General features: G+C 39.7%; 1 protein-coding gene across 3 annotated transcripts in view; it reads right to left on the bottom strand.

The window, feature by feature from the left end:
• The window catches only part of LOC132815432 (nucleolar protein 4-like), a 346,961-nt gene that overhangs the window by 133,845 nt on the left and 190,245 nt on the right, over positions 1 to 22,871 (bottom strand). For all 3 annotated transcript variants that reach the window (XM_060824364.1, XM_060824365.1, XM_060824366.1), the window contains one exon: positions 9,862 to 10,166. In XM_060824364.1, coding sequence (XP_060680347.1) covers positions 9,862 to 10,166 — 305 coding nt within the window. The remainder of the gene's footprint in view (positions 1 to 9,861; positions 10,167 to 22,871) is intronic.

Raw genomic sequence — 22,871 nt, 5'->3', positions numbered from 1 at the left:
CATCTTACCACGATCAATTTCAAAAGCAACTCTCCACTCAACAGCTATCTGCCCAAAGATGGGAATCCCATTCCCCAACACATTCCTTAGAAGTCTCTTGTGCACCTGGACAAGCACTGGCATTCTGAAGCTGCCCTGATAATTAAGAGATAGATTCTGAACATGTTGAAGAAAGGAAAGATGGCACCACAATTCTCTGTCAGGGACCTGGAGGTGCAAGTAGACAGGGTGGTGCAAAAGAAAGTTGTCCTAGTGCCGGAGCACCAGCAGGAAAGGCTGTTCTACCAGAGCCTATTGGCTTGGTCAGGGCTATCCCCAAAGGAACAGACAGCAATGCTGCAAGAAGTTCAATAATCTTCTTTGCTCAGCCAGGATAAATGCAACACTCTGTCACCTCATATTTACTCTATGCCTGCAATTTCACACACTTTTCACTCTTGCCTGCAAAATGTTCCCTTGCTCACTCTAGATTACCCTCTCCAAATTTCTCATGCCAATAAACCTAAATGCCCTCTGCACTGCCTCCTCAGTCTTTTGTATTCCTCACAAATGTTCCCCACTTGCATCAGTACTAAAGGCCATGCCACCCACCTGGTCAACCATACTGCATCAGAGTAGCAAATTCTGCAATGTCTGTCAGCATTTATGGACAGTTTGGCAGCTGCCTTTGAAAGCCAGGTCCAGCCAGGAGATAGGATGCTGCCAGGAGGCATCCAGCTAGAGGTGGGACTACACGCAGGCCACCTCTGCAACAACCTTGACATTCCAGATGTAAGTGAACCGTACATCTCCATCCAGCTTGCATTCTCCAATCCTTGGCTGGCTGAGGTGGGTCAACAAGGCTCAGGCAAGAAAACCCTCAGCAAGACTGCCTCTTTCCAGTTAAAACTGCAACCAGGGTTGCCCTACTAACCTTATAAAGCCAACAAGCTCCACATTGAAGCAGGGTGCATCCATCCCAGCCATGGAACCAAGCACTGAATTAACTCATCCTCTAAGCCCCACAGGCTTCACACTTCAAGTCTCCACCCAATCCTTTTACCAGTGGCTACACCTGCCTACCTTTCCTACCAGCTCCTGGCATTTGAGGTGTGGTCATTTACTGCCTCTCCCTTGAGAAGGTAGGTACATGGTCACTTTTATGAATATAACTATTTCAGAGATCAATTAGGAGTCAATAATATTACTGTTCATCTTGACTCACATACAGTAGTTTTTCCTTCCTAAAAGGATATTAGTGAGGTAGACTTTTATTTCTAATGCTGTATCTGATCATTGACGACTGCTCTGTCACAATACTGTCTTCCAACTATGCCTTAGGCACTTTATTCCTCCTCTACTTCCATATGCTCCTGCTCAAATCACCTGGAAATTTACTTTAAACACTCTCCAACCATTCAAGTAAACCTCTCTGCAAGGACATTGGTGACTTGAGGTATTCTAGAACTGATTCTAAAGTCACAAAACTTTCCATCCAGTACCATGCTTCATGCCACATGTTGGCTTTTGCTCTCTTCCTATTTCTATATTCACTAGTGCATGGAACTGGAAACAATCTAACATAATAAATCTTCAAGTTACAAGCTTTTAATTTATGTTGTAACTTCTGAAAATCTAATCATAGGACCTCCTCCCTGCTCCATTGGAACCAATGTGCTAAACAACTCCTAACTCTCTGTCATATCTTTTAATCTGGCGCCAATGAGGTAATACAACACATCCGACTCACCATAATAGATCATTTATATCTCTTAATTATCGAATCGCCCATAACACACTCTCCCTGATGAGCTGTAGTGACTACAGTTGCCTTTCGAGGTTGCAAATCCTGAGCTTGAGCTGGAACAGCTGGAGACATTTCCGATATATGGTCACCCAACACATTCAAAGCTTTGGAATGTCCCAGATCATGCAGAAATTACAAGCAGCTGGGTCACTGATACCCAGGTAAAAGGCTGTGCACATTTTTAAAAGAGGCATTGTTCTCTCATCCACAGGAAATTTCAAGGAAATTTCAGGAAGTTTCAAAGAAAAGATAAAAATACTTGCCAAACACTTACCTGGTTTCCTGCAACATCACACCGTAATTTTTAGTTTAAGACTGCTTGCTGGTCTTGCTGTCAGTCTTACACACTCACCACTACTTTCCTGCTTGTCACTGTGCTCTTGCCTCACCCTCTGGTCTCAGTGAGACAATTACACTCTCCATTGTTTTTCTTACTGCTGTGCTCTCCATACTCTCACTGGGTTTAGAACAACTCAATCACTTTGTTGGCCACTCCTTTTATCTCGATGGTCTCACAGATTTAGTCAATTAATGGAATTTAAACTCCTTAGCCATCAGTGCAATTTTGACTTATGTCCCAGGATCATTAATCCACGCCTTTGGAATACCATTCCATAACATGACTACATTGGTACCATTTTCATACATGCGAGGTGTGGTGTGTTTGATTTTCTCTTTTCCGTTATTCTAAATGTAAGCCAGGTTTGCACACATGTCTTTTGAGTAATATGAAATAATTCCATATTTTATAGGGCCTTAATGTATGTGCACTTATTTCAAGTAGCAATTTCTGTACATGTTATTGCTTTCCTAGTCATAATTAATTAATCATGTAGAACCAGTAAGAATCACTTAGAAAAGGCGCAGCACAGTAAAAAGGCCATTTAACCCAACATGTCTGTACCAGCTGAAAAGGGGGAAAAAAATTAGCTGTCCATTCTAATTCCATCTTCCAGCATGTGGCCTGTACACTTGCAGGTGACAGCACTTCAGGTGAAGATCCAGATGCCTTTCAAATGCATTGAAAGTTTGTGCCTCCACCACCAAACTGGGCAGCAAATTTCAAACAAATAATCACCACCTTCTGTTTGCCAAAACATTTCTCCTCACGTATTCTCCAATCCTTAAATAAATAACCCCATAGCTGTGATTCCTCTGGTTTTAATTGGGAAGCTAATTATTGGCACATTTTTGCAACCTTTAGGAGATAAAATTGTGACTCGTCTATGTTGAGGAGCAATTTGTATTTATATTCCTGAAATATGGTCCAGGTAGATAAAATTCACTGTCTACCTTGCAGACTAACAGAACTGCCAGCAGAAACATCACCTTCTATGCTATTCATATTGCTAGGTGCTTAGTCAGAATCAGAAAAATGTTTCAATTCTTTGAACAGGCACATTTCATTTAAGAAATTATGTTTGAGGAAAATCTATTTTGGTATAAGCAAAGTATAAATGGGAAAAATCTCAGTTCGTGGGGAAGTATAACACCTTTGATGAAAAACAGAATTCACACAGTTGAATTACTCCTTGACTGCAATAAAATTTCAACACCAGAACCATTCATATTATCAAAGTCATGGTAACAGACAGATGCATGCCTACTTATGAGACTTCTGGAGAAACTAAAGGAATAATTTTGCAAATTGTTAAAACACACTGTCAATATAGCATGCTTCAATAACAGCCAAACATATTACTAAAATGTTTAGAAACAGCCCCACAGTATGGGAGCAATAAAGTACTACAACTGGGTCAATATTGCAAATCTCTGCTTGATCAACAACAATTAAATATATTTAAAATATTCCGTCAAAAAAAAACTAACAGAGGCTAATTATCAGGGTAAGTCAAAAGGCAAATTCTGTTACGCTACAGAAGAATTAATATAGAGCTTTGATAGGTTGAATCAATTTTTGTTCACCCTGACCTTTTAAAATACATTTCTATTAATTGTGAACAACCCAGAAATTTAGAGTTTGGAATTCCATTCTGCGGCAGCATCAAATCCCAGGTTTTATTAATATTCAAATCCGTTTTCCAAAATTTGCCTTGATGTTAGCCAATTTTTTTCAGATAAAGCATCTTGCACATGATGCATTACCACATCAAGTTTGAGTAGTATAGAAATAAAACGATCAGAGAATCCAGCAGTGCTGCACAAATATTTTTCTCATCACAGCCAGTATATCTTGCTTCATTGGTCATAACATTGAGTTGAAATGTCTGTTATGCCTGTACGGGACATTGTTGAGGACACTTTTAGAATACTGTGTCCAATTGTGGTCACCCTTCTACAGGAAGGATGTTGTTAAACTTGAGAGGGTGCAAAGAAAACTTGCAAGGATGTCGCCAGGATTGGAGAGTTTGAGTTATAGGGTTTGTCTGGATAGGCTGAGCCTTTTTTCCTGGAACATCAGAAGGTTTAAGGTGAAAGGGGAAAGATTTGCAAAGGACCTGAGGGGTACATTTTTTACAAAGAGTGGTACATGTATGGAACAAGCTGCCAGAGGAAGTGGCGGAGGCAGGTACACTAACAACAATTAAAAGACACTTGGATGGGTATATGAATAGGAAGGATTTACAGGGATTTGGCAAATGCTAGCAAATGGGACGAGGTCAGATTGGGATGTCTGGTCAGCATGAATGTATTGGACCAAAGGGCTTGTTTCCATGCTACATGTGTCTATGACTTCATCTTGGAGGATAGCATGGCTGAGAATTGCAAGCAAAAGATGAAACTTCCATATTTTTTTCTTGGAATTGGGTTATTCAATTCAAACAAAAAAATGATTGTTAACTTCAGCATGCAAGTTATCAAAATTTAGAACTGTAACTATTAACATTTACCATGTGTGGCAACTAACTTTTGAATTAGTCAATACTATCACCAGCAGTTCATGAAAACTGTTAGAATCTATGTTCAGGGGATATAAGTTACTCAGTTGACAAAAAATAAAGGGAGACAGGAGCTTTGCAAATTTGAAAATGAAAGAGAATAGGTGGGTATTTGTCTTTGACATTGAATATATAAAATATATGAAGCTGATTTGTCTCCTCCTAAAAATCTGAGTTGAAGATTTGGAGAAATATGTAATCCATTATTACACTTCCTTCAATTAGTGGAGTACAGTCAATAGAGTAACATTATGCATGTGTCTTAACTGCCGGCGAGTGAAATTTTTTGACAATTATTTTGAAAAAGATACTAATCTAATTATTTTCAATGGTATGTCAACAGGAAAATTGAGTCAACTATAGCTAATAAGAAGTTAGAGGTTGTATAAGATTGAAGTCGGAGGCTTAAAAAGTTGCAAAAAAAGTTGCAGTCGGACTAACTCAAATTCAGCAATTGATGACCAAGAAACTAACAAAGCAAGAGAGAAGAGCATATGAATATCAACTAGCTTTAAACATAAAAACAAACTGTAAAAGCTTCTATAGGTGCCTAAAAAGGAAACAATCAGCAAAGACAAAGGTGGCCCATTATAGGCAGAGACAAGAGAATTTTTAATGGGGAAGCTTCACAGAAGCTAAATCATTACAAGTGAGAATAAGGAACTGAAATAATTTAATATTATCAAAAAAAAGTATTATTCAAAAATATTAATGATACTGAAGATTGACAATGAGACCAGATGATCAACATCTCAGAGTTTTGAAACAGGCCAGTATAGACACAGTGGATGCATTGGTGAACAGATTTTATTATTCTACAGATTCTGGAATGATCTCTACAGACAGGAAGGTTGCAAATGTAACCGGATAGCTTGAAAATGAGGGCAAAGAAAACAGGAAACGAGACACCTGTTTGCCTGGCATCAGGAGTAGGAAAAGTACTAGGATCTACTTTAGAGGATCTACTTTACAACCAAGCACTTGGAAAATAAATTATCTAATTGTGTACAGTCAACTTAAATTTATAAACGGCAATCATGTTTGGCCAACTGGCTACAATATTTGTCAGATATTACTAGCACTTTAAATAAAGGGCAATCAATAGATGGTCAATAAAGTCCCAAGTAAACAAAATTATAGGACACAGACTAGGAGGCATGCATTGTGGATTGATTACTTTAAAGAAAACAGAGATTAGAAATAAATGGCCCATTCTTAAATTTGCAGATTGTGATCACTAGTCGGGTGCTATAAGATCGAGTACTTGATTGCTTGCTGTTCACAATTTATATCAATAACTTGAAGACCAAATGCAACTTTGTAGGTGATAGAGACTAGGTGGAGATGTGTATTTTGAGGATGATCAAAGAAGATTTAAGGAGATTGGATAGGCTGCTTCTGAAAAAGATCCCAGTGACAACCATATGGGCCTAGGGACAAGAGTCAATGTGTATCAAGACACCAAACCCATAGTAATCTGGATCATTTCATTTCTTATCTTTCCTTTATCATGAGGTCTATTTAAACGGTTTCTTTATTTTTCTCTATCAAGACTGTGTTGTGCCTAGTTATTTAGAAGGATTGGTAATAAAGTACAGTACCATATTTCAAATCGTGTGCTAATTAGTAGTGCATCTTTGGTGAATATGCCTTGCCTTTATAATAAATCACTAATTTTGTTGATTATTAAAGAAAATTGGCTTTTTTAAAAAAAAGTCAACAATTATAAACAAACCAATACAAACTATATATTTTGCTATATCAATTACCAGGTGAAACATTTAAATATGATGTGACCACTGGCATAGTGGAACCAGAAAAAAGACAGTGCACTTCTCCAACCTCGACTGTAACAGATGTCTTGTTTGGAAAGGAGCAAGCACAGCGAGGACAGGACAGGCAGTTAGCATCAGTGAATGTAGTACTCAAGATGAAGATAAGTTTTTATGGTAAGTTATTGTTTCATCTGAGGATATGAAATAGGTTTCAGAGTTATGGAATAACAAGTCAGTGCGAAAATTGAAGACTGTTTCAAGGTAAGAAAGACATCTTGTGAATTTTACAACCATCCACCTGTCAACTTGTTAGTGGGGGACTGTAAAATGTTGCACATTATTTATTTAATTTCAAGGAAGTTGCTCGCAACCATTCACATGCCAAGAGTGACCTTTACCAAACAATATTTATTCCTATTTCCTCACACATTGCCTCATATGAATATTCAAATTTCTTTTAAAACAAAGGGACACAAAAGCCTTCAGAAAGAGCTAGCACCATCAATTTGCTGTTCCGAAAAATAATTTTTCTGTATCTCCCTACATACCATCACATTTACAAAATCCAAATTTCATACAAAGCTAAATATCTTCTATCTATTCTCCTTAAGAATTCATCCTTATTTATTATAATCTTTATGTAAAATTGAGTTCCTTATTTCATGAAGATCTGAACATTTATCTTCATTTCTTCACCTTCCAATTTAGATAGAACAAAGATTGTACCTTGCAGTTGCAATGATTGGATTTTTACTTTTGAAGGGCTCAAAGCCTACATCCTCAAATAAGAGTTTCCTCTGTTGAAACAGTTTTCATCAGAAAAAGAAAGTGCTCGAATAAAAGCTTTGCATTTTTTTTCTCCTAGATCTATTTTGTCAATGACTAAATGCTATTTACAAAAGATAGAGGCATTTAAGTACTTATAATTTCCATTATTCATACTTTAAAGTCCCAGTTCATTGACAGTTTTACAGGCTTGTAGTAACAACTATTTTTTAAAAAACTTGGAGTGTTTTTTTTTAGCCATAGCTACTGTAGGGTTCATTGGATATATGCAGACTATATATTGCGCAAATGATCGTGGAAGTGTCATGAATTGGCAAGGGGTCAATGGCAGAGAGCTAAAAGATACCTACAACTACAAATGGAGTTATCTAGGTGCAGATAGTCAAGTCAAAATTGAGGGCAACAGGAATGGGGCAAAAATCTTGCAATCGGGTCTCACCTGCCATTTTCAAAGATCTGCAGAGTTCCCACAACTCCACAAAAATCAACAAATGTCATTAATCCTACAGAAATTAATAATTTTGAAGTTTGTAAGTATAAAATCTCCCATCTCTTGAACTCACTGTACTTCATTTAAACTGGAAGCTTTGGCTTCAGAAGAACAAAGTCTCATTTTCTTAAGCTTGTACTTTGTCATGGGTATATTTCAATTCCTCCTTCAAAATGAAGTTTTAGGTATGGTAAATGATGGCCCGAAGCAACTATTTAGTTTTTGCTTAGTTATTTGTTTTTCTTCAACCTTGCCTGAAAGCTTTCACTTCTTGTTCATTGTGAAATGACCAGAAAGGCTGGTATATTCAATCCCATTGAGTTCTCACTTTCACATTTTACCAGACTTTTCAGGGCAGCCCTCGAGATTCCAGAAATGAAAAAGAAATCTCATGGTTAACACTTCAGGAGTCGTCAATTAAACAAATAGATTTTTTAAAAACTATTTGAACACATTTCTTTTATGAAAATATTGGAAATGACAAATTTTCTTCAGCTGACAATCAAGAATTATCAAATGTAGTTTGTTTTTCTCCCAAATTGATTGGGGAAAGAAAGTAGTGTATCACAAGAATGGACACATTTAACGACCAATGACAGGAGCTTGGGGGCATGTAATGAAAATTCCAGGACAATGTCCAACCACAGTTGAGAGCCCATCTTCCAGCAGAAACACCGGGTTAGTAACAGGGAGCAAATTCTGACCAATTCCACCTCAACTTCCATGCTCCCATTTCCAAAGATGCTCTGGTAATACAATAGTAAAGTAGTAAAGTAGCAAAACAGCGAATACATCTGGGACCTTCCTGCTCTGTCCTACTCACTATTTAACTCTATAAACTCACTGAACTGCCAGGAGTTTTTTTTAATTTTGCCTCTGATGCGAAAAAAGAAATGTACTTTGCATTTCCACTGGATCATTTCTTTTCTGATGTTCACACAGAAAGCTGGCATGCTGACATAAATGACAGTAAATTTAAGGATAGAGTATCGAGCGATCCTGAAAAGTTCTTTTGGCTGAAAATTATGAATGAAACTAACATTTCAAGTCTAAACATTCCACTATTGGTGCAAATAAATAGAGATGCAGTCATGGAAGCATTTACAAAATACACCATCATGCAAATAGCAAAACAATATTCTCAGGCTGGAAAATAGGAAACCTTCAAAAATTAGATAATGAGTCCAGAGACAGTATGTTTCTGTGAGGGTGAAGGGTAAGGCTGGTATGTATACAGAATGCTTGATGACTACAGAAAATGTGGTTTTGGACAAGAAAAAGAAGGAAACATATGTCAGGTGTAGGCAGCAAGAATATTGCATTCAATTCTGGTCTCCTTGCTATTGGAGGGATGTTGTGAAATTTGAAAGGGTTTAGAAAAAATTACAAGGATTGTAGCTACAGGGAGAGGCTGGAGTTATTTTACCTGAAGAGTCGAAGGCTGAGGGGTAACATGATAAAGGTATATAAGATCATGTGGGCATAAATAGGGTGAATAGCTAAAGTCTTTTCCTCAGGATGGGAGGAGTCTAAAACTAGTGGGCATAGGTATATAGTGAGAAGGGAGACAAACATGTTCTCACAGAGGGTGGTGTGTGTATGCAATGAGCTGCCAGAGGAAATTGTGGAGGCTAGTACAATTACATTTAAAAGGCATCTGGATGGATATATGATTAGGATGGGTTTAGAGGGATATGGGCCAAATGCTGGCAAATTGGACTAGATTAATTTAGGAACTCTGGACGGAATGTACAAGTTGAACTGAGGAATCTGTTTCCACTCTATACAGCCCTATGACTATGACTCCAAGTTGTCTTAAAAATCTGGAAACAAACCATAATTTTCCATCTGAATTCTTCAGACTGAATGCAAACGGTTATCATGAAAATACCAACATCTAAAAGAAATTAAACAACTAGGTTTTTTCAAATCTTCAAAGTAAAACAGATATGTTAAAAAAATTCAATTCCGTTGCTGTATCCTTCCTCCTCAGAAGAATTTTAAGGTTATACTTGTTTTTGAATACCTGCTGGAAGACTGATTTTTCTGGTAGGTGTGGTGGAATCGCTAACATATCACAACTTCTGAAACTAAAATTTGTTGCAATATTTAATCATTTCTTACCTTACTTCCCAAATCTCTTGAATCTCGTTCCATTTTAATGTCAGTAACTGTGTATTTCATGCGATTTCTTCTTCCATTACTGCTGTTTTCTGTGCCATAGTCTGGTGTTATCTGGACTGAAAGAGGACTATCACTGAGGTTTATTGGTTGCTCATCCTGGCCAGCAATGTGGTCTGAATTGGCTGTGCCGTTACCATTAATGTCTCCCATACTTGCATACATCTCCCCGCAGTGACCTGCCTCTGCGGCACCAGAATTAAGCATCAAGTTCTCATTTCCATTGAAACACTCCACAGATGAATCTTCTGTAAAGACAAAAGTGCCAGATTTTAGGAAGTTTTAACTGATCCAAACGTTAATTTTCTGCAACATCAGTTGAAGTTCTCTTGGTCTAACAGCATGAAGTACAATCGAAAATCATGGGATTGAAACATAGCTAGAACAGAATTTTGTATTGATGTCAATAATTTCAATAAGCTTCACATTAAAAAAAATATGCTTTTTTAAATTTCCAACTCAAAGTAGTGTGCATTTATTGTATGGATAATACATTTTCCTTATTGATAGATGCTAACTTTCCAGTATTTTAGGAAGTTAATATATACCAATTTGGTAGTGCACATTCCCCAGGTATGAGGCACTGCTCAGCAACTTTGCCTCTACTATGTTTGTTTCATGCCTATTTATGTAGTGTTTCTGTGAGGTCCACAAGGAAAGACTGCTGCTTAGTATCCTCCCAAGTCCCTGCTTGAGAACAGTCACCATATTCCACCCTCTCCAACTCAACACAAAGGACTTAGCTCAGTGCTAGTGGCAGACCCTCAACATTCTTTTCACATTCACTTTTTGCAGTTCTTAACTATTATTTGTCTTTCTTTACATTTTCCAATCAACCTCTTCAGAGATTTTATTATACACCTTTAGAGTAAGTGGGTCGTGAACCCAGGTTTCCTGGCTCACACTGCCAGTGCACTACAAGAGGCTTTAAAATCATTCAATTTTGATTTGCCTGAATTTAGCCTGCAGCCTCTCACTACCTTTGTGGATGAGTAGTGAGCTAGTGGGATGGAATGAGGCTTGCCATAAAAATCTATCAAGGCTTTGAATGGAGATTCCCCAATCTCCCTCTGGTTTTCTACTGAAAAGAGTACTTCAAACTGGATCTTAATGCACTGACAACATGCCTTTTCACAAGATCTTGTTAACAAAGCCAATACAGAAAAAACCTCGAGTATCCGAATTTGGATTATCCAAACAAGATCACAAGGTTCCAATGCTTGGCTAAACTGTGTTATCCAAACATTCGATCATCTGAACATTTGAGGATCTGAACAAAATACTGCCCACCCAGATCATTCAGATAATCAACGTTCCTCTGTATATATATCAGGTAGATTGATGAGCACCATCTTTCCTCTCCACAATCACCAGAATAGTAACAGCAAACTGACATCATTATTGGCTGTATTATGTTTTCTTTCCACCTGTCTCTGGACTCGACCCCAGTCTGGGGCAAAGTTTCTGTTCCTGATATTTGATGTACATTTTTTACTATTATTAACATACGGAATATATATCACTATTATTCTAAACCAACATTCAAGTCATGAGGCTAATAGATCTAACTTAGTTAATTTAATAGCCTTACAAATAGCAACTCTCAAAAATTGAGACCGATATGAATTAAACTAAAGGGATATCTTACACAGCAACCAGGAACTAACCAGTAGGCAATCTCCATATAATAATGTTACAGTTGCGTATTTCTACGCATTTGCAATATTGTACCAGAGTTTGAAAGGCAACAGATTGCTGTGTGTGGTCCCTTCAGCCATTTATTTATGGAAGTCAACACGCTTAAAATAAGTAAGAGTTACAAAATAACTTGTCCCATAATTTGCATCATGATATTATTGCTCATCTTAGTTTGAGGTACTGTACTGAATCTAGTTAAATTCAATGCAACAACTTCTTTGAATTTGGCACTAAATTTGACTCAATGCAAAAATGTAGCCATGAATCTCCTTGAATGATCTACCTCATCTCTTGTCGTTAACTCATTGGGAGACTGATGAACTCCCGCTGCATTGTGCAAACTCAACTTTCTGCCAGTCATGTTCTTTTCTATTGAGGTGACAACAACTTCTGTAGAAATTACAGGAAGGTATCATGGAATATCTGGACCAAAGCTTTTGGATTATAACCTGTGTGATTTATTGCCAATTTCATAAGCCTGGCCCCTCACATTAACAGAAAAGTGATGAGTAGAGGGAACATGTTCACAAAAGAGAAGCTTGGAATTCTATGGAAGGAGAGGTGCTCCTAAATTTAATGCCTTTCATTCCAATTTTTCTTTACATTGTTTCAACATTTAGCAACAATGTGCATTGTCCAAATGTCCTTGTAAAGGAAGCATTATCCCAAAACATTGTACAGCCAATTGAGTACTTTTCAAGTATAGTTTACATTGTACTGCAGGAAACACAGGTGAATATCTGTACATTGAAAGCATAAAAATTATAATATAATCTGTTTTTTGTGATATTAATTGACGGACAAACATTGGCCAGGATGTACGGATAACTCCTCTGTTCTTCAAAAGTGTGCCACTGGATAGTTTACATCCGTCTGGAGGCAAGTAGGGCCTCAGTTTCATGCCTCACTCCTTGTACTGCACTGGAGTGCAAGCCTTAATTTCTGTGTCTTGGTGTAAAATTTGAAATTACAGTCTTCTGAAAATTAGCTATGGGTGAATAACATTGGAGAAGTAAAAGCGTGGTTCAAAGAGTGGTGTGGGACAAATAAGGTCTAAATCATGGGGCACTAACCATCAGTGTTGAGAAAAGAAAGAGCTGTTCTATTGGGATGGGCTAAATTAGAACTATGCTGACACCACTGTCCTGGATGATCATACAACAAGGATTATAGGGACAGTTTTTAGGTAATTAGTGGAGGTTGGCGGGGGGGGGCATGTTCAATTCAAAGGAAGTTTTAAAAAAAATCACAAAGACATGACAGCATGGATGTGTAGTCAAGAGATGAAAAACAGGAAGAGTCAGAAAATGTCCCCAGAGGATTGCAGAAGAAAGTAGAACCAGACAGATTAATAATGGTAAAAAGTCAGACCTTAAGGTTCTTTAACTGAATGCATGCAGCATTTGAAACAAGATAGACAAGTTGATAGCACAAGGAGGTGTTATAGCTTTATTAATAAAGGAATCAGAATGGTGGTGGTGTGTATAGTTGCAACAGATCATGATATAGAATCAGATTGGGTGTAAATAAGGAATGGCAAGGGAAAGAAGTCATGAGTGGGAGTCATTTATAGCTTTCAAAAAAGGTGTTGCACTGTAGGAGAAAGTATTAATCCATAAGTAATGGAGGTGTGTAAGAACAGCACAATAATTGTCATGGATTATTTTAAATCTGCATATTGATCAGACGAATCAGATAGGTAAAGGCAACATAGACAATGAATTGTTGAGTGCATCAGAAATTGCTCCTTACAGAAGTATGTTGCACAACCAACCCAAGAACAGGCAATTTTAAATCCACTACTGTGTAATGAGATAGGATTAATAAGAAATATCATTGTTATGGATCATCTAGAGGGCAGTGATGACAGCATGGTAGAATTCCAAATTCAGTTTGAGGCAGAGCAACTCAGGTCTCAAATCAATGTCCACAACTTAAATAAGGGCAGTTACTGAGGTATCAAGGAAGAGTTGTCTCAAGTGAGCTGGGAAAACAGAAAAAGTGAGACGTCAATGGAGGAGCAGTAGCAGACGTTTAAGCAGATATTATGTTCAGTAAAAAAATTATTCCAGTCAAAAATAAGGACTACTTAAGAAAGATGAACCACACAGCATAAGCAAAGGCAGTCAGTTAGCATACAAAACAAAAATGCATACAAAATGGCAAAATCTAGTGACAGGCCAAAATATTGGGTATTCTTTTGGAACCAACAGCAGATAATCAAAAATGTAATACAGAGAATTGATGGTGAAAGTAAATTGGCACGAAATATAAAAACAAACAGCAAGTCCTCCTATTGAAGAGAAACTAAAAAAAGTGCAAGACTCTTGGAGAATTCAATGGGGGGAATTAATAAAATGTAACAGGTCATTTAAATCTAAATTTTGCATCGGTAATTTTAAAAATCCAAAAATAAGATAAGCAAGGTGCTAATAATGGAAAAATTGAATAACAGTCTCAATCATGAGGGACAGAGTATTTGACAAAGCAATTAGTAGATAAGTTAGGCAGAAGTGAAGACTGGAGATGATGGAAACCAGTGTTTAGATTAGAGTGGTGCTGGAAAAGTACAGCAGGTCAGGCAGCATCCGAGGAGCAGGAAAATCGACTTTTTGGGCAAAAGCCCTTCATCAGGAATGGAGGCAGGGAGCCTCCAGGGTGGACAGATATGTGGGGCGGGGGCTGTGTGGGGGGTGATAGGTCGGTGGGGTGGTGAAGCAGATAGGTGGGAAGGAGATTGGTAGGTAGGACAGGTCATGAGGACAATGCTGAGCTGGAAGGTTAGAATTGAAGTAAGGTGGGGGGAGGGGAAATGAGGAAACTGGTGAAGTCCACATTGATGCCCTGGGGTTGAAGTGTTCCGAGGCGGAAGATGGAGCGGCAGTAGAGAAGGCCCAGGACCTGTATGTCCTCGGCTGAGTGTGAGGAGGGAGTTGAAACATTGGGCCACGGAGTGGTGGGGTTGATTGGTGCGGGTGTCCCGGAGATGTTCCCTAAAGCGCTGTGTGAGTAGGCGTCCAGTCTCTCCAATGTAGAGGAGACCACATCGGGAGCAACGGATACAATAAATGACATTGGTGGATGTGCAGGTGAAACTTTGATGGATGTGGAAGGCTCCTTTGAGGCATTGGATGGAGGTGAAGGAGGAGGTGTGGGTGCAAGTTTTGCAATTCCTGTGGTGGCAGGGTAGGGTGCCAGGATGGGAGGGTGGGTTGTGGGGGGGTGTGGACCTGACCAGGTAGTCATAGAGGGAACGGTCTTTGCAGAAAGCTGATAGGGGTGGGGAGGGAAATATATCTCTAGTGGTGGGGTCTGACACTTCCCTCCCCTTCCTGGACCTCTCCATCTCCATTAACGACGACCGACTTTTACAAATCCACCGACTCTCACAGCTACCTGGATTGCACCTCTTCCCACCCTACTTCCAGCAAAAATGCCATCCCTTATTCCCAATTCCTCCATTTCTGCTGTATCTGCTCCCAGCAGGAACAGTTCAACACACACCAGATGGCCTCCTTCTTTAGAGACTGCAATTTCCCTTCCCAAGTAGTTGAAGATGCCGTCCAACGCATCTCATCCACATCCCACTTCTTCGCTCTCAAACCCCACCCCTCCAACTGTAACAAGAACAGAATCCCCTGGTCATTTTCCATCCTACCAACCTTCGCAAAACCATATCATCCGCAGACGTTTCCGCCACCTCCAAACGGACCCCACCACCAGAGATATATCTCCCTCCCCACCCCTATCAGCTTTGCAATTGCAAGAATTGCAAAACCTGCACCCATACCTCCTCCTTCACCACCATCCAAGGCCCGAAAGGAGCCTTCCACATCCAAAGTTTCACCTGCACATCTACCAATGTCATTTATTGTATCCGTTGCTCCCGATGCGGTCTCCTCTACATTGGGGAGAGTGGATGCCTTCTTGCAGAACGCTTCAGGAAACATCTGCGGGACATCCGCACCAATCAACCCCACCCCGTGGCCCAACATTTCAACTCCACCTTTCATTCTGCCGTGGACATGCAGGTCCTGGACCTCCTCCACCGCTGCTCCCTCACCACCCGATGCCTGGAGGAAGAACGCTTCATCTTCTGCCTCAGAACGCTTCAACCCCAGGGCATCAATGTGGACTTCTCCAGTTTCCACATTTCCCCTCCCCCACCTTACGTCAGTTCCAAACTTCCTGCTCAGCACTGTCCTCATGACCTGTCCTACCTGCCAATCTCCCTTCCCAACTATCCGCTCCACCCTCCCCTCTGACCTATCACCTCCATCCCCACCCCCATTCACCTATTGTACTCTTTGCTACCTTCTCCACAGCCCCCCCAACCACAACCACCACCAACGCCCCCCATCTTATCTCTCCACCCTGGAGGGTCCCTCCCTAATGAAGGGCTTTTGCCCGAAATATCGACTTTCCTGCTCCTCGGGTGCTGCCTGACCTGTTGTGCTTTTCCAGCACCACTCTAATCTAAACTAAAGTAGATAAGTTGCCAGTCCTTGATGTCCTACATCCAAGGATGTTAAAGGAAGAGGCTACAGAGATAGTGGAAGCATTGGTTGAAATATAAACATTCCAGAATGTGCTGGATTCCAAGGAAGTTCCTTTCCAAGGAAAACTGCTGATGTCATGTATAGTTACAGAATAAGGGAACACTAATTATAAAACTGGCATGCAAAGGAATTTCTTCTTCAGAGGGTAGTGAAAGTCTGTAATTCTTTAGATCAGAGATTTGTGGAGGCTAGGTCACTTAAAGTATTTAAAAAGGAGGTAGCTAGATTTTTGAAATATCCATAAGTTGCCAGCTATGGCACAAAAAAAGGCCGAGGCCTGGAGCAGATCAGACATCATATTATTGAATGGTAAGGTGGGCTGAGGGACTGAATGACTTACTCCTACTCCTGTTTCTTATTTTCTGACTCAAAAATGAAAGTGTGACAAACTAACTCATGATCCAAAATACTCAATAACAGAAGTAGGATACTGGCCTTGCTTTTGTAAGCAAGTTAAAATTTATCTTGGGCTTTCACAACAAAAGCACTGATGAAGAATTTAAAATCTAGCCCATTTAATTTTCTAGGCAACGTAAATGTGCTTTTGATACACTAAACAATATCGAATCATCAAGAAAAGGGTTTACAAGATGAGGAACTTGTTCAGTCTGTACAAGAACATTTTTTGATTCAGTATGTGGACGTAACTGCCAGAGTAGGTGCAAAACTTGACCTACTCTCGTGAAATAAGGCAGGGCAGGTGACTGAGGTGTCAGTGGGCGAGCACTTTGGGACCAGCAACCATTATTTTATTAGTTTTAAAATAGTGATGGAAAAGGATAGACCAGATCTAAAAGCTGAAGGTCTGAATTGGAAGAAGGTTAATTTTGATAGCATTAGGCAAGAACTTTCAAAAGCTGACTGGGGACAGATGTTTGCAGGTAAAGGCGAGAAAATGGGAAACCTTCAGAAATGAGATAACAAGAGACTCGAGACATTATATTCCTGTGAGGGTGAAGGAAAGGCTGGTAGGTGTGGGGAATGCTGGATGACGAGAGAAATTGAGGGTTTGGTTAAGAAAAAGAAGGAAGCACATGTCAGGTATATTCAGCAGAGATCGAGTGAATCCTTAGAAGAGTATAAAGGCAGTAGGAGGGGGATCCAAGATGGCGGCGATCCAGCAAGTCTGAGTCTATAGTGCTCCTCCCAAGACTTAGGCAAAGTGGGCCACCCACCTCCACCACACTCACCAAATCATTTAGAATAGTTTTTACTTAATGTAATTAGTTGCTCAGTACTGAATTTAAACAATTTAATCTCCTATAAAAATGACAAAAGGGAAGGGAGCCCGCAGTTCTCAGCAGGCAGGAACCCTTCCCCACCCTCCCCAGCTGCAGCAGAGGTGCCCGCAGCCACCCCAGGGGACTTACCTACGGTGGCGAGCCTCATGGAAATAATCTCTAAACTCGATGCGAAGATCAACGCCTTCATCGAAGAGTCCCAGAGCCGATGGGACTCACTCTCGGCCGCACTACAAAAGCACGACCGAGACATCAAGGGAATCGAGACGGAGGGCAGAGCTAAAGATCATTGAAAAAATATTCGTTTGCCAGGCCTTTCGAACGGGAAGAGGAAGGCCAGCTTACAGCGTTTCTCGAACAGTGGCTTCCCCAGCTTTTAAATCTGGAGGCTGGATCAGGCCGGGGAAGGGTGGAATAGGCCTACTGGGTTGCAATATGTGGGCCCAGCTTGAACCAGAACCCCCGCCCTCTCCTGTTCCAGCTGCAGAACTACAAGGAGAGGCAGATGCTCTTAGAAGCTTCCAGAAATATTGGGAAAGATCCCCAAGCCATGATTTATAAAGGATCCAAGATTATGCTATTCCAGGACTTTTTCCCAGCTCTGATCCGAAAGAGGAAGGCATTTGACGAAGCGAAGAAGTGTTTAAGGAACTTAAATATTCAGTACTCCTTGCACTATCCAGAAACGCTATGCTTTAACCATGAAGGGTTCGTGTATAACTTTGGATCGCCGGAAAAGGCCAAGGAATGTTTGGACTCCCTTAGATAAATTGTAAGTGTTAATTGATGTTGTTTTGCTCTCCCCCCACTGTGGTTTACACCCCCCCTTTTTTATATTAATCCCTTTCTTTACCTTGCTGTTTAATATTATCTTCGGGGTGGTTGGGGAGAAGGATTTATTTATTTGTTCTCTACTTAGCAATTTTCTCCCCTTTTTTTAATATATATATATAGGCCAGGGGTTCTGGTTAATGTTGGTGGGGGGAGGTGGGTATTTTATCCTGTTTTATTTCTTTCTTTAGGAGAGGGGTTGTTTTCCCCTGTTATTTCGTATTACTATATTTAATTATTACTTGTTGAGGCTGTAATTTTATAGTTATATATGTTTATATATGGTATTAACATTACCAAATATATCCAGGTGATGGTTTGGGTGGGGGGGGTAGGTTGTTTACTGTTAACTCTAGCTCTGTAGTATATTTGAATTTTCTTCATCCTACCAAGGGGCGCCTGGGTCAAGGGTGGGGCACTGGTTGGGAGAGGATATGATGGACTTTTGGAAAGGAAGTGATACCCCCTGGGAACAAGGAGGAAAATCTCCATTTAAATACTTCTTATATTTTTTGTTATTTAGAAATAGTTTTTTATTATATTGATGTGAGTGTATTAAAGAGCCTTTATTTTTGAGAATTTTATATGCTCTATGCTCGGGATGTTCTGGATTGGGTTTCCCCTCCCAAGGGGTCTCGGACTTGCCCGGACCATTATGGTTAATCAGTCAGTTAAATGGTCCACCTTGAATGTCAAGGGGAGTAATTCACCAGTCAAAAGGAAAAGAAATTATCAAACCTCAAGAAAGAAAGGTTGATATAGCTCTCCGACAGGAGACAGACTTATTGGATAAAGAACATTTGAAATTACGAGAGGGTGGATTTGATCAGGCCTTCTTTTCTTCCTACAGCTCAAAAAGTAGGGGAGTTGTTATTCTTATCCAGAAGAATTTCCCTTTCAAAATCCTAAATCAAATAAAAGACGAATCTGGATGATATATTCTGATTAAAGCCCTTATAATAAATGGAGACGAATATGGGATCTTAAATTTGTATTGCCCACTGGCACATTCTTTTAAATTTATAATGGAAACCTTCTCAAAATTGATGGTTCTCGGTGCTTGTCATCCAATTATAGGGGGAGATTTTAATTGTATTATGGATCCGGAAATAGATAGGATTCCCAAGAGTAGTGCAGGATCTAGACAATTGGTAGATTTGAACAAAGAATTAGGACTAGTAGATGTATGGAGATGCCTTCATCCACAGGGCAGAGATTTTTCTTTTTACTCAAATCCACATAAATGTCATATCAGAATTGATATGTTTTTTGTCCCCTCGATTTTTTAAAATTCCATATCATCCTGTAAAATAGGCAGTATAGCAATTTCTGATCACGTTGGTGTATATATGGAAATCAAGGCAAGGAACAATGAGACATCCCCCTGGCATTGGCGTATGGACTCTTTCCTGATGAAAGATAGTAAATTTGTAAAGTACATCTCTCAAGAATTTAAACAATTTTAGAAATTAATTCAGGTATGGCTAGCAACCCATAAATGATGTGGGAGACCATCAAAGCTTATGCGCGAGGTTTGATCATCTCATATTCAGCGACCCAGAAAAAATTAAAGGGAGAACAACAGCGTCTGCTCGAAGCTCGATAAATGTGGCTGAAACAGCATATGCTTACAGACCTTCTATTATCAAATTACAAAGGATTTCGGCCCTTAGGGCAGCTCTAAACTCAACGCTTACCCAAATGGCTAAGGGGGAAATATAATTTGCAAAACAAATGTTATATGAATTTGGCGATAAACCTGGTAGATACTTAGCATTTCTCGCAAAGATAAAAAGGCCCCTCAAACTATCACGTCTATCAAGGAAAGTACGGCTATTCTGACTCATGATCATAAAAGGATTAACGCAACTTTATTCTGATTTATATAAATTGCAGGATTGCAAGGACAGAACTAGGAGGATGCAGTCATTTTTTAAAAACCTGACCTTTCCGGACCTAACTCCGGAACAGGTATCGGTCTTGAATGTTCCCCTAACAATCCAAGAAATACTTGACGCAATCGGGCAACTTCAGGCCCAGATGGCTTTCAAGCTGAATTCTATAAAGAGTTTACAGGAATATTGGCTGGTCCACTTATGGACATGCATAAGTATGTCCATAAGACATGTATGACTATACTCATACAGTCAAGGCTGTCTCCCGCCTTCGCTGAAAGAGGCGAATATCTCTCTTATCCTCAAAAAAATGGACCCAGAAGATTGCGCGTCATACAGACCAATATCCTTGCTAAATGTAGATTTTAAAATCCTCTCTAAAACATTAGCATTGAGGCAAGAAAGGGTATTGCCACATATTATAAAGGAGGATCAGACGGGGTTTATTAAGGGCCGTAGATCATCCAATAATGTTAGGAGGGTTTTGAATGTGATTCAAGCCTGCAATCAGGGAAAGATACCAGGAGTAGTCGTCTCATTAGATGCGGAAAGGCATTCGACAGGGTTGAATGGTCATATTTGTTTTACACATTGGAAAGAATTGGCGTTGGAAAGGTGTTTACCAAATGGGTCTCAACACTGTATAGTGATCCCAAAGCAGTCATGATTACCAATGGATTAGGCTCGGATACCTTCAGTGCGAATAGAGGCTCCTGTCAGGGAGTCTTCTTTCGCCATTGTACTTACGCTAATAATTGAGCCACTAGCAGAAGCTATATGGGGGCTGATCCTAATATAACGGCCCAGAGGATTGGTACAGGTAAACATAAAATTACCCTTTATGCAAATGATGTTCTTCTATTTCTCAGTAATCCTTTGACATCCGTGCCTCACTTAATCCAAGTTATTAATATATTTAGTTTATTTTCAGGCTATAAAATTAATTTCTCAAAATCGGAGGCTATGCCAATGCGTGGCCTTGCTAGTATATCCCACTTATTGAACGGATCCCACTTTCCCTTTCGGTGGTCCCTGGATGCCTTATGCCTTATATTTAGGCATTTTTATTACCCCAGTATTTGGTCATTTATACAAGGCTAACTTTGTGCATTTACTGGAAAGGATAAGGCAGGATCTCCAGCGACGGAGAGACCTTCCAATTTCCTGGCTGGGTAGAATAGCACTAATTAAAATGGATATCCTGCCCCGTCTCCTATACCCTATGAGAATGCTTCCGGTAATGCTGCCGAGGCTGGCACTATGTAAATTATATGGCTGGCTGGGTTCCTTTATCTGGAATCATAGACGGCCCCTCATTAAGCTGAAGAAGCTACAGCTTCCACAGGCAAGGGGAGGATTGGATTTCCCAGATTTTAGGAAATATTAGTTAAGTTCCCTATTAAGTTACATAGCTGATTGGGTCTTGTCTGACCCACAATCAATCAAGTAAAATGCCCACTTATTAACCTCTTGTTTTCAGACAAGAGGAAAATCATCATGGATCAATGTAAAAACCCTATAATATTAAACACAAGTAAAGCTTGGAATATAATGCTGCAAAATGAGGGCAACTCACATAAAACATCCCCCTATGCTCCAATAGTGGGAGCATGGGGATTTCAACTAGGGCTTACAGATGCCACTTTCAAACTCTGGAGATCCAGGGGTATCTCCTATTTAGGGGATCTGGTTAAAGAAGGGGTCCTGATGTCTTTTGAACAGCTGCATCAGAAATTTGGATTACCTCATGGAGACCTCTTTCGATACTTCCAAATTCGAGATTACAGAAGAAGACTACGTTATTAGATAATCTTTATAAATCAGATAGAGAACAAAGTGTGTGATGGCTAATGGGGGTATCTTCCGTCAGCACTATTTATCATTTATTACATGATGAAGTATCGAGAGATATGGACAATCTGCTTAAAAATGGGATCAGGATTTGGGACTGGAAATCTCTCTAGAAATGTGGAATGGCATTTGGGAAAATGACAGAAGAATCACCATCTGCAACAGAACTCAGGCCATTCAGTTGAAGATACTTCATAGGGCCCATATAGCACCGGACCGATTGGCAAAATTTAAGGCAGAAGCATCTCCAATGTGTTCCAAATGTAAAATAGAGGTGGGCACTCTTGTACATTGCTTGTGGACCTGTCATAAGATCAACAGATATTGGACTAAAGTAGCAAGTGCTCTTAGGAACAAAAATTAGAGTGGACCTGTATCTCTCCTTTTGGGCCTTTCGAACTTACCCTCCCTGGGTATGCACGGGAAAAGATTATTTCCTATTCTCTCTTTCTGTGCAAGGAAAAATATTTTGGTGAACTGGGTGGCTGAGGACCCCTTGGACTTTCGAAATGGCACAGATTAATCATGGAATGTATTCCCCTTGACTTCCTTACAAATATAGTGCACCAAAAGACAGCATTATTCCATTATTCCATAAAATATGGCAACCCTTCTTGAATTACATAAACACAGATATTTCAACCATCCTAACAAGGGCTTTTATTTAATTGAGATGGTGAACCTGGCTGGATTGGGGCCCCTTGGGAGAGGAATCCCGCATGAATACAGGTTTTGTTATAATTTGATGTTAATACTTTCCGAGCATGTATCTCACTACCCAATTTCTGTGTTATCCATCTTTTTTTTCTCTCTTCTTTGAATAACGTAAGAGACTTAATTATACACTCTGGTTAGTTGTACATTAGATTATTAGTTAG

The sequence above is a fragment of the Hemiscyllium ocellatum genome, chromosome 4 (genome assembly GCF_020745735.1).
Source record: "Hemiscyllium ocellatum isolate sHemOce1 chromosome 4, sHemOce1.pat.X.cur, whole genome shotgun sequence".
Lineage (NCBI taxonomy): Eukaryota > Metazoa > Chordata > Chondrichthyes > Orectolobiformes > Hemiscylliidae > Hemiscyllium > Hemiscyllium ocellatum.
This window is presented reverse-complemented; position numbering and strand designations above follow the sequence as displayed.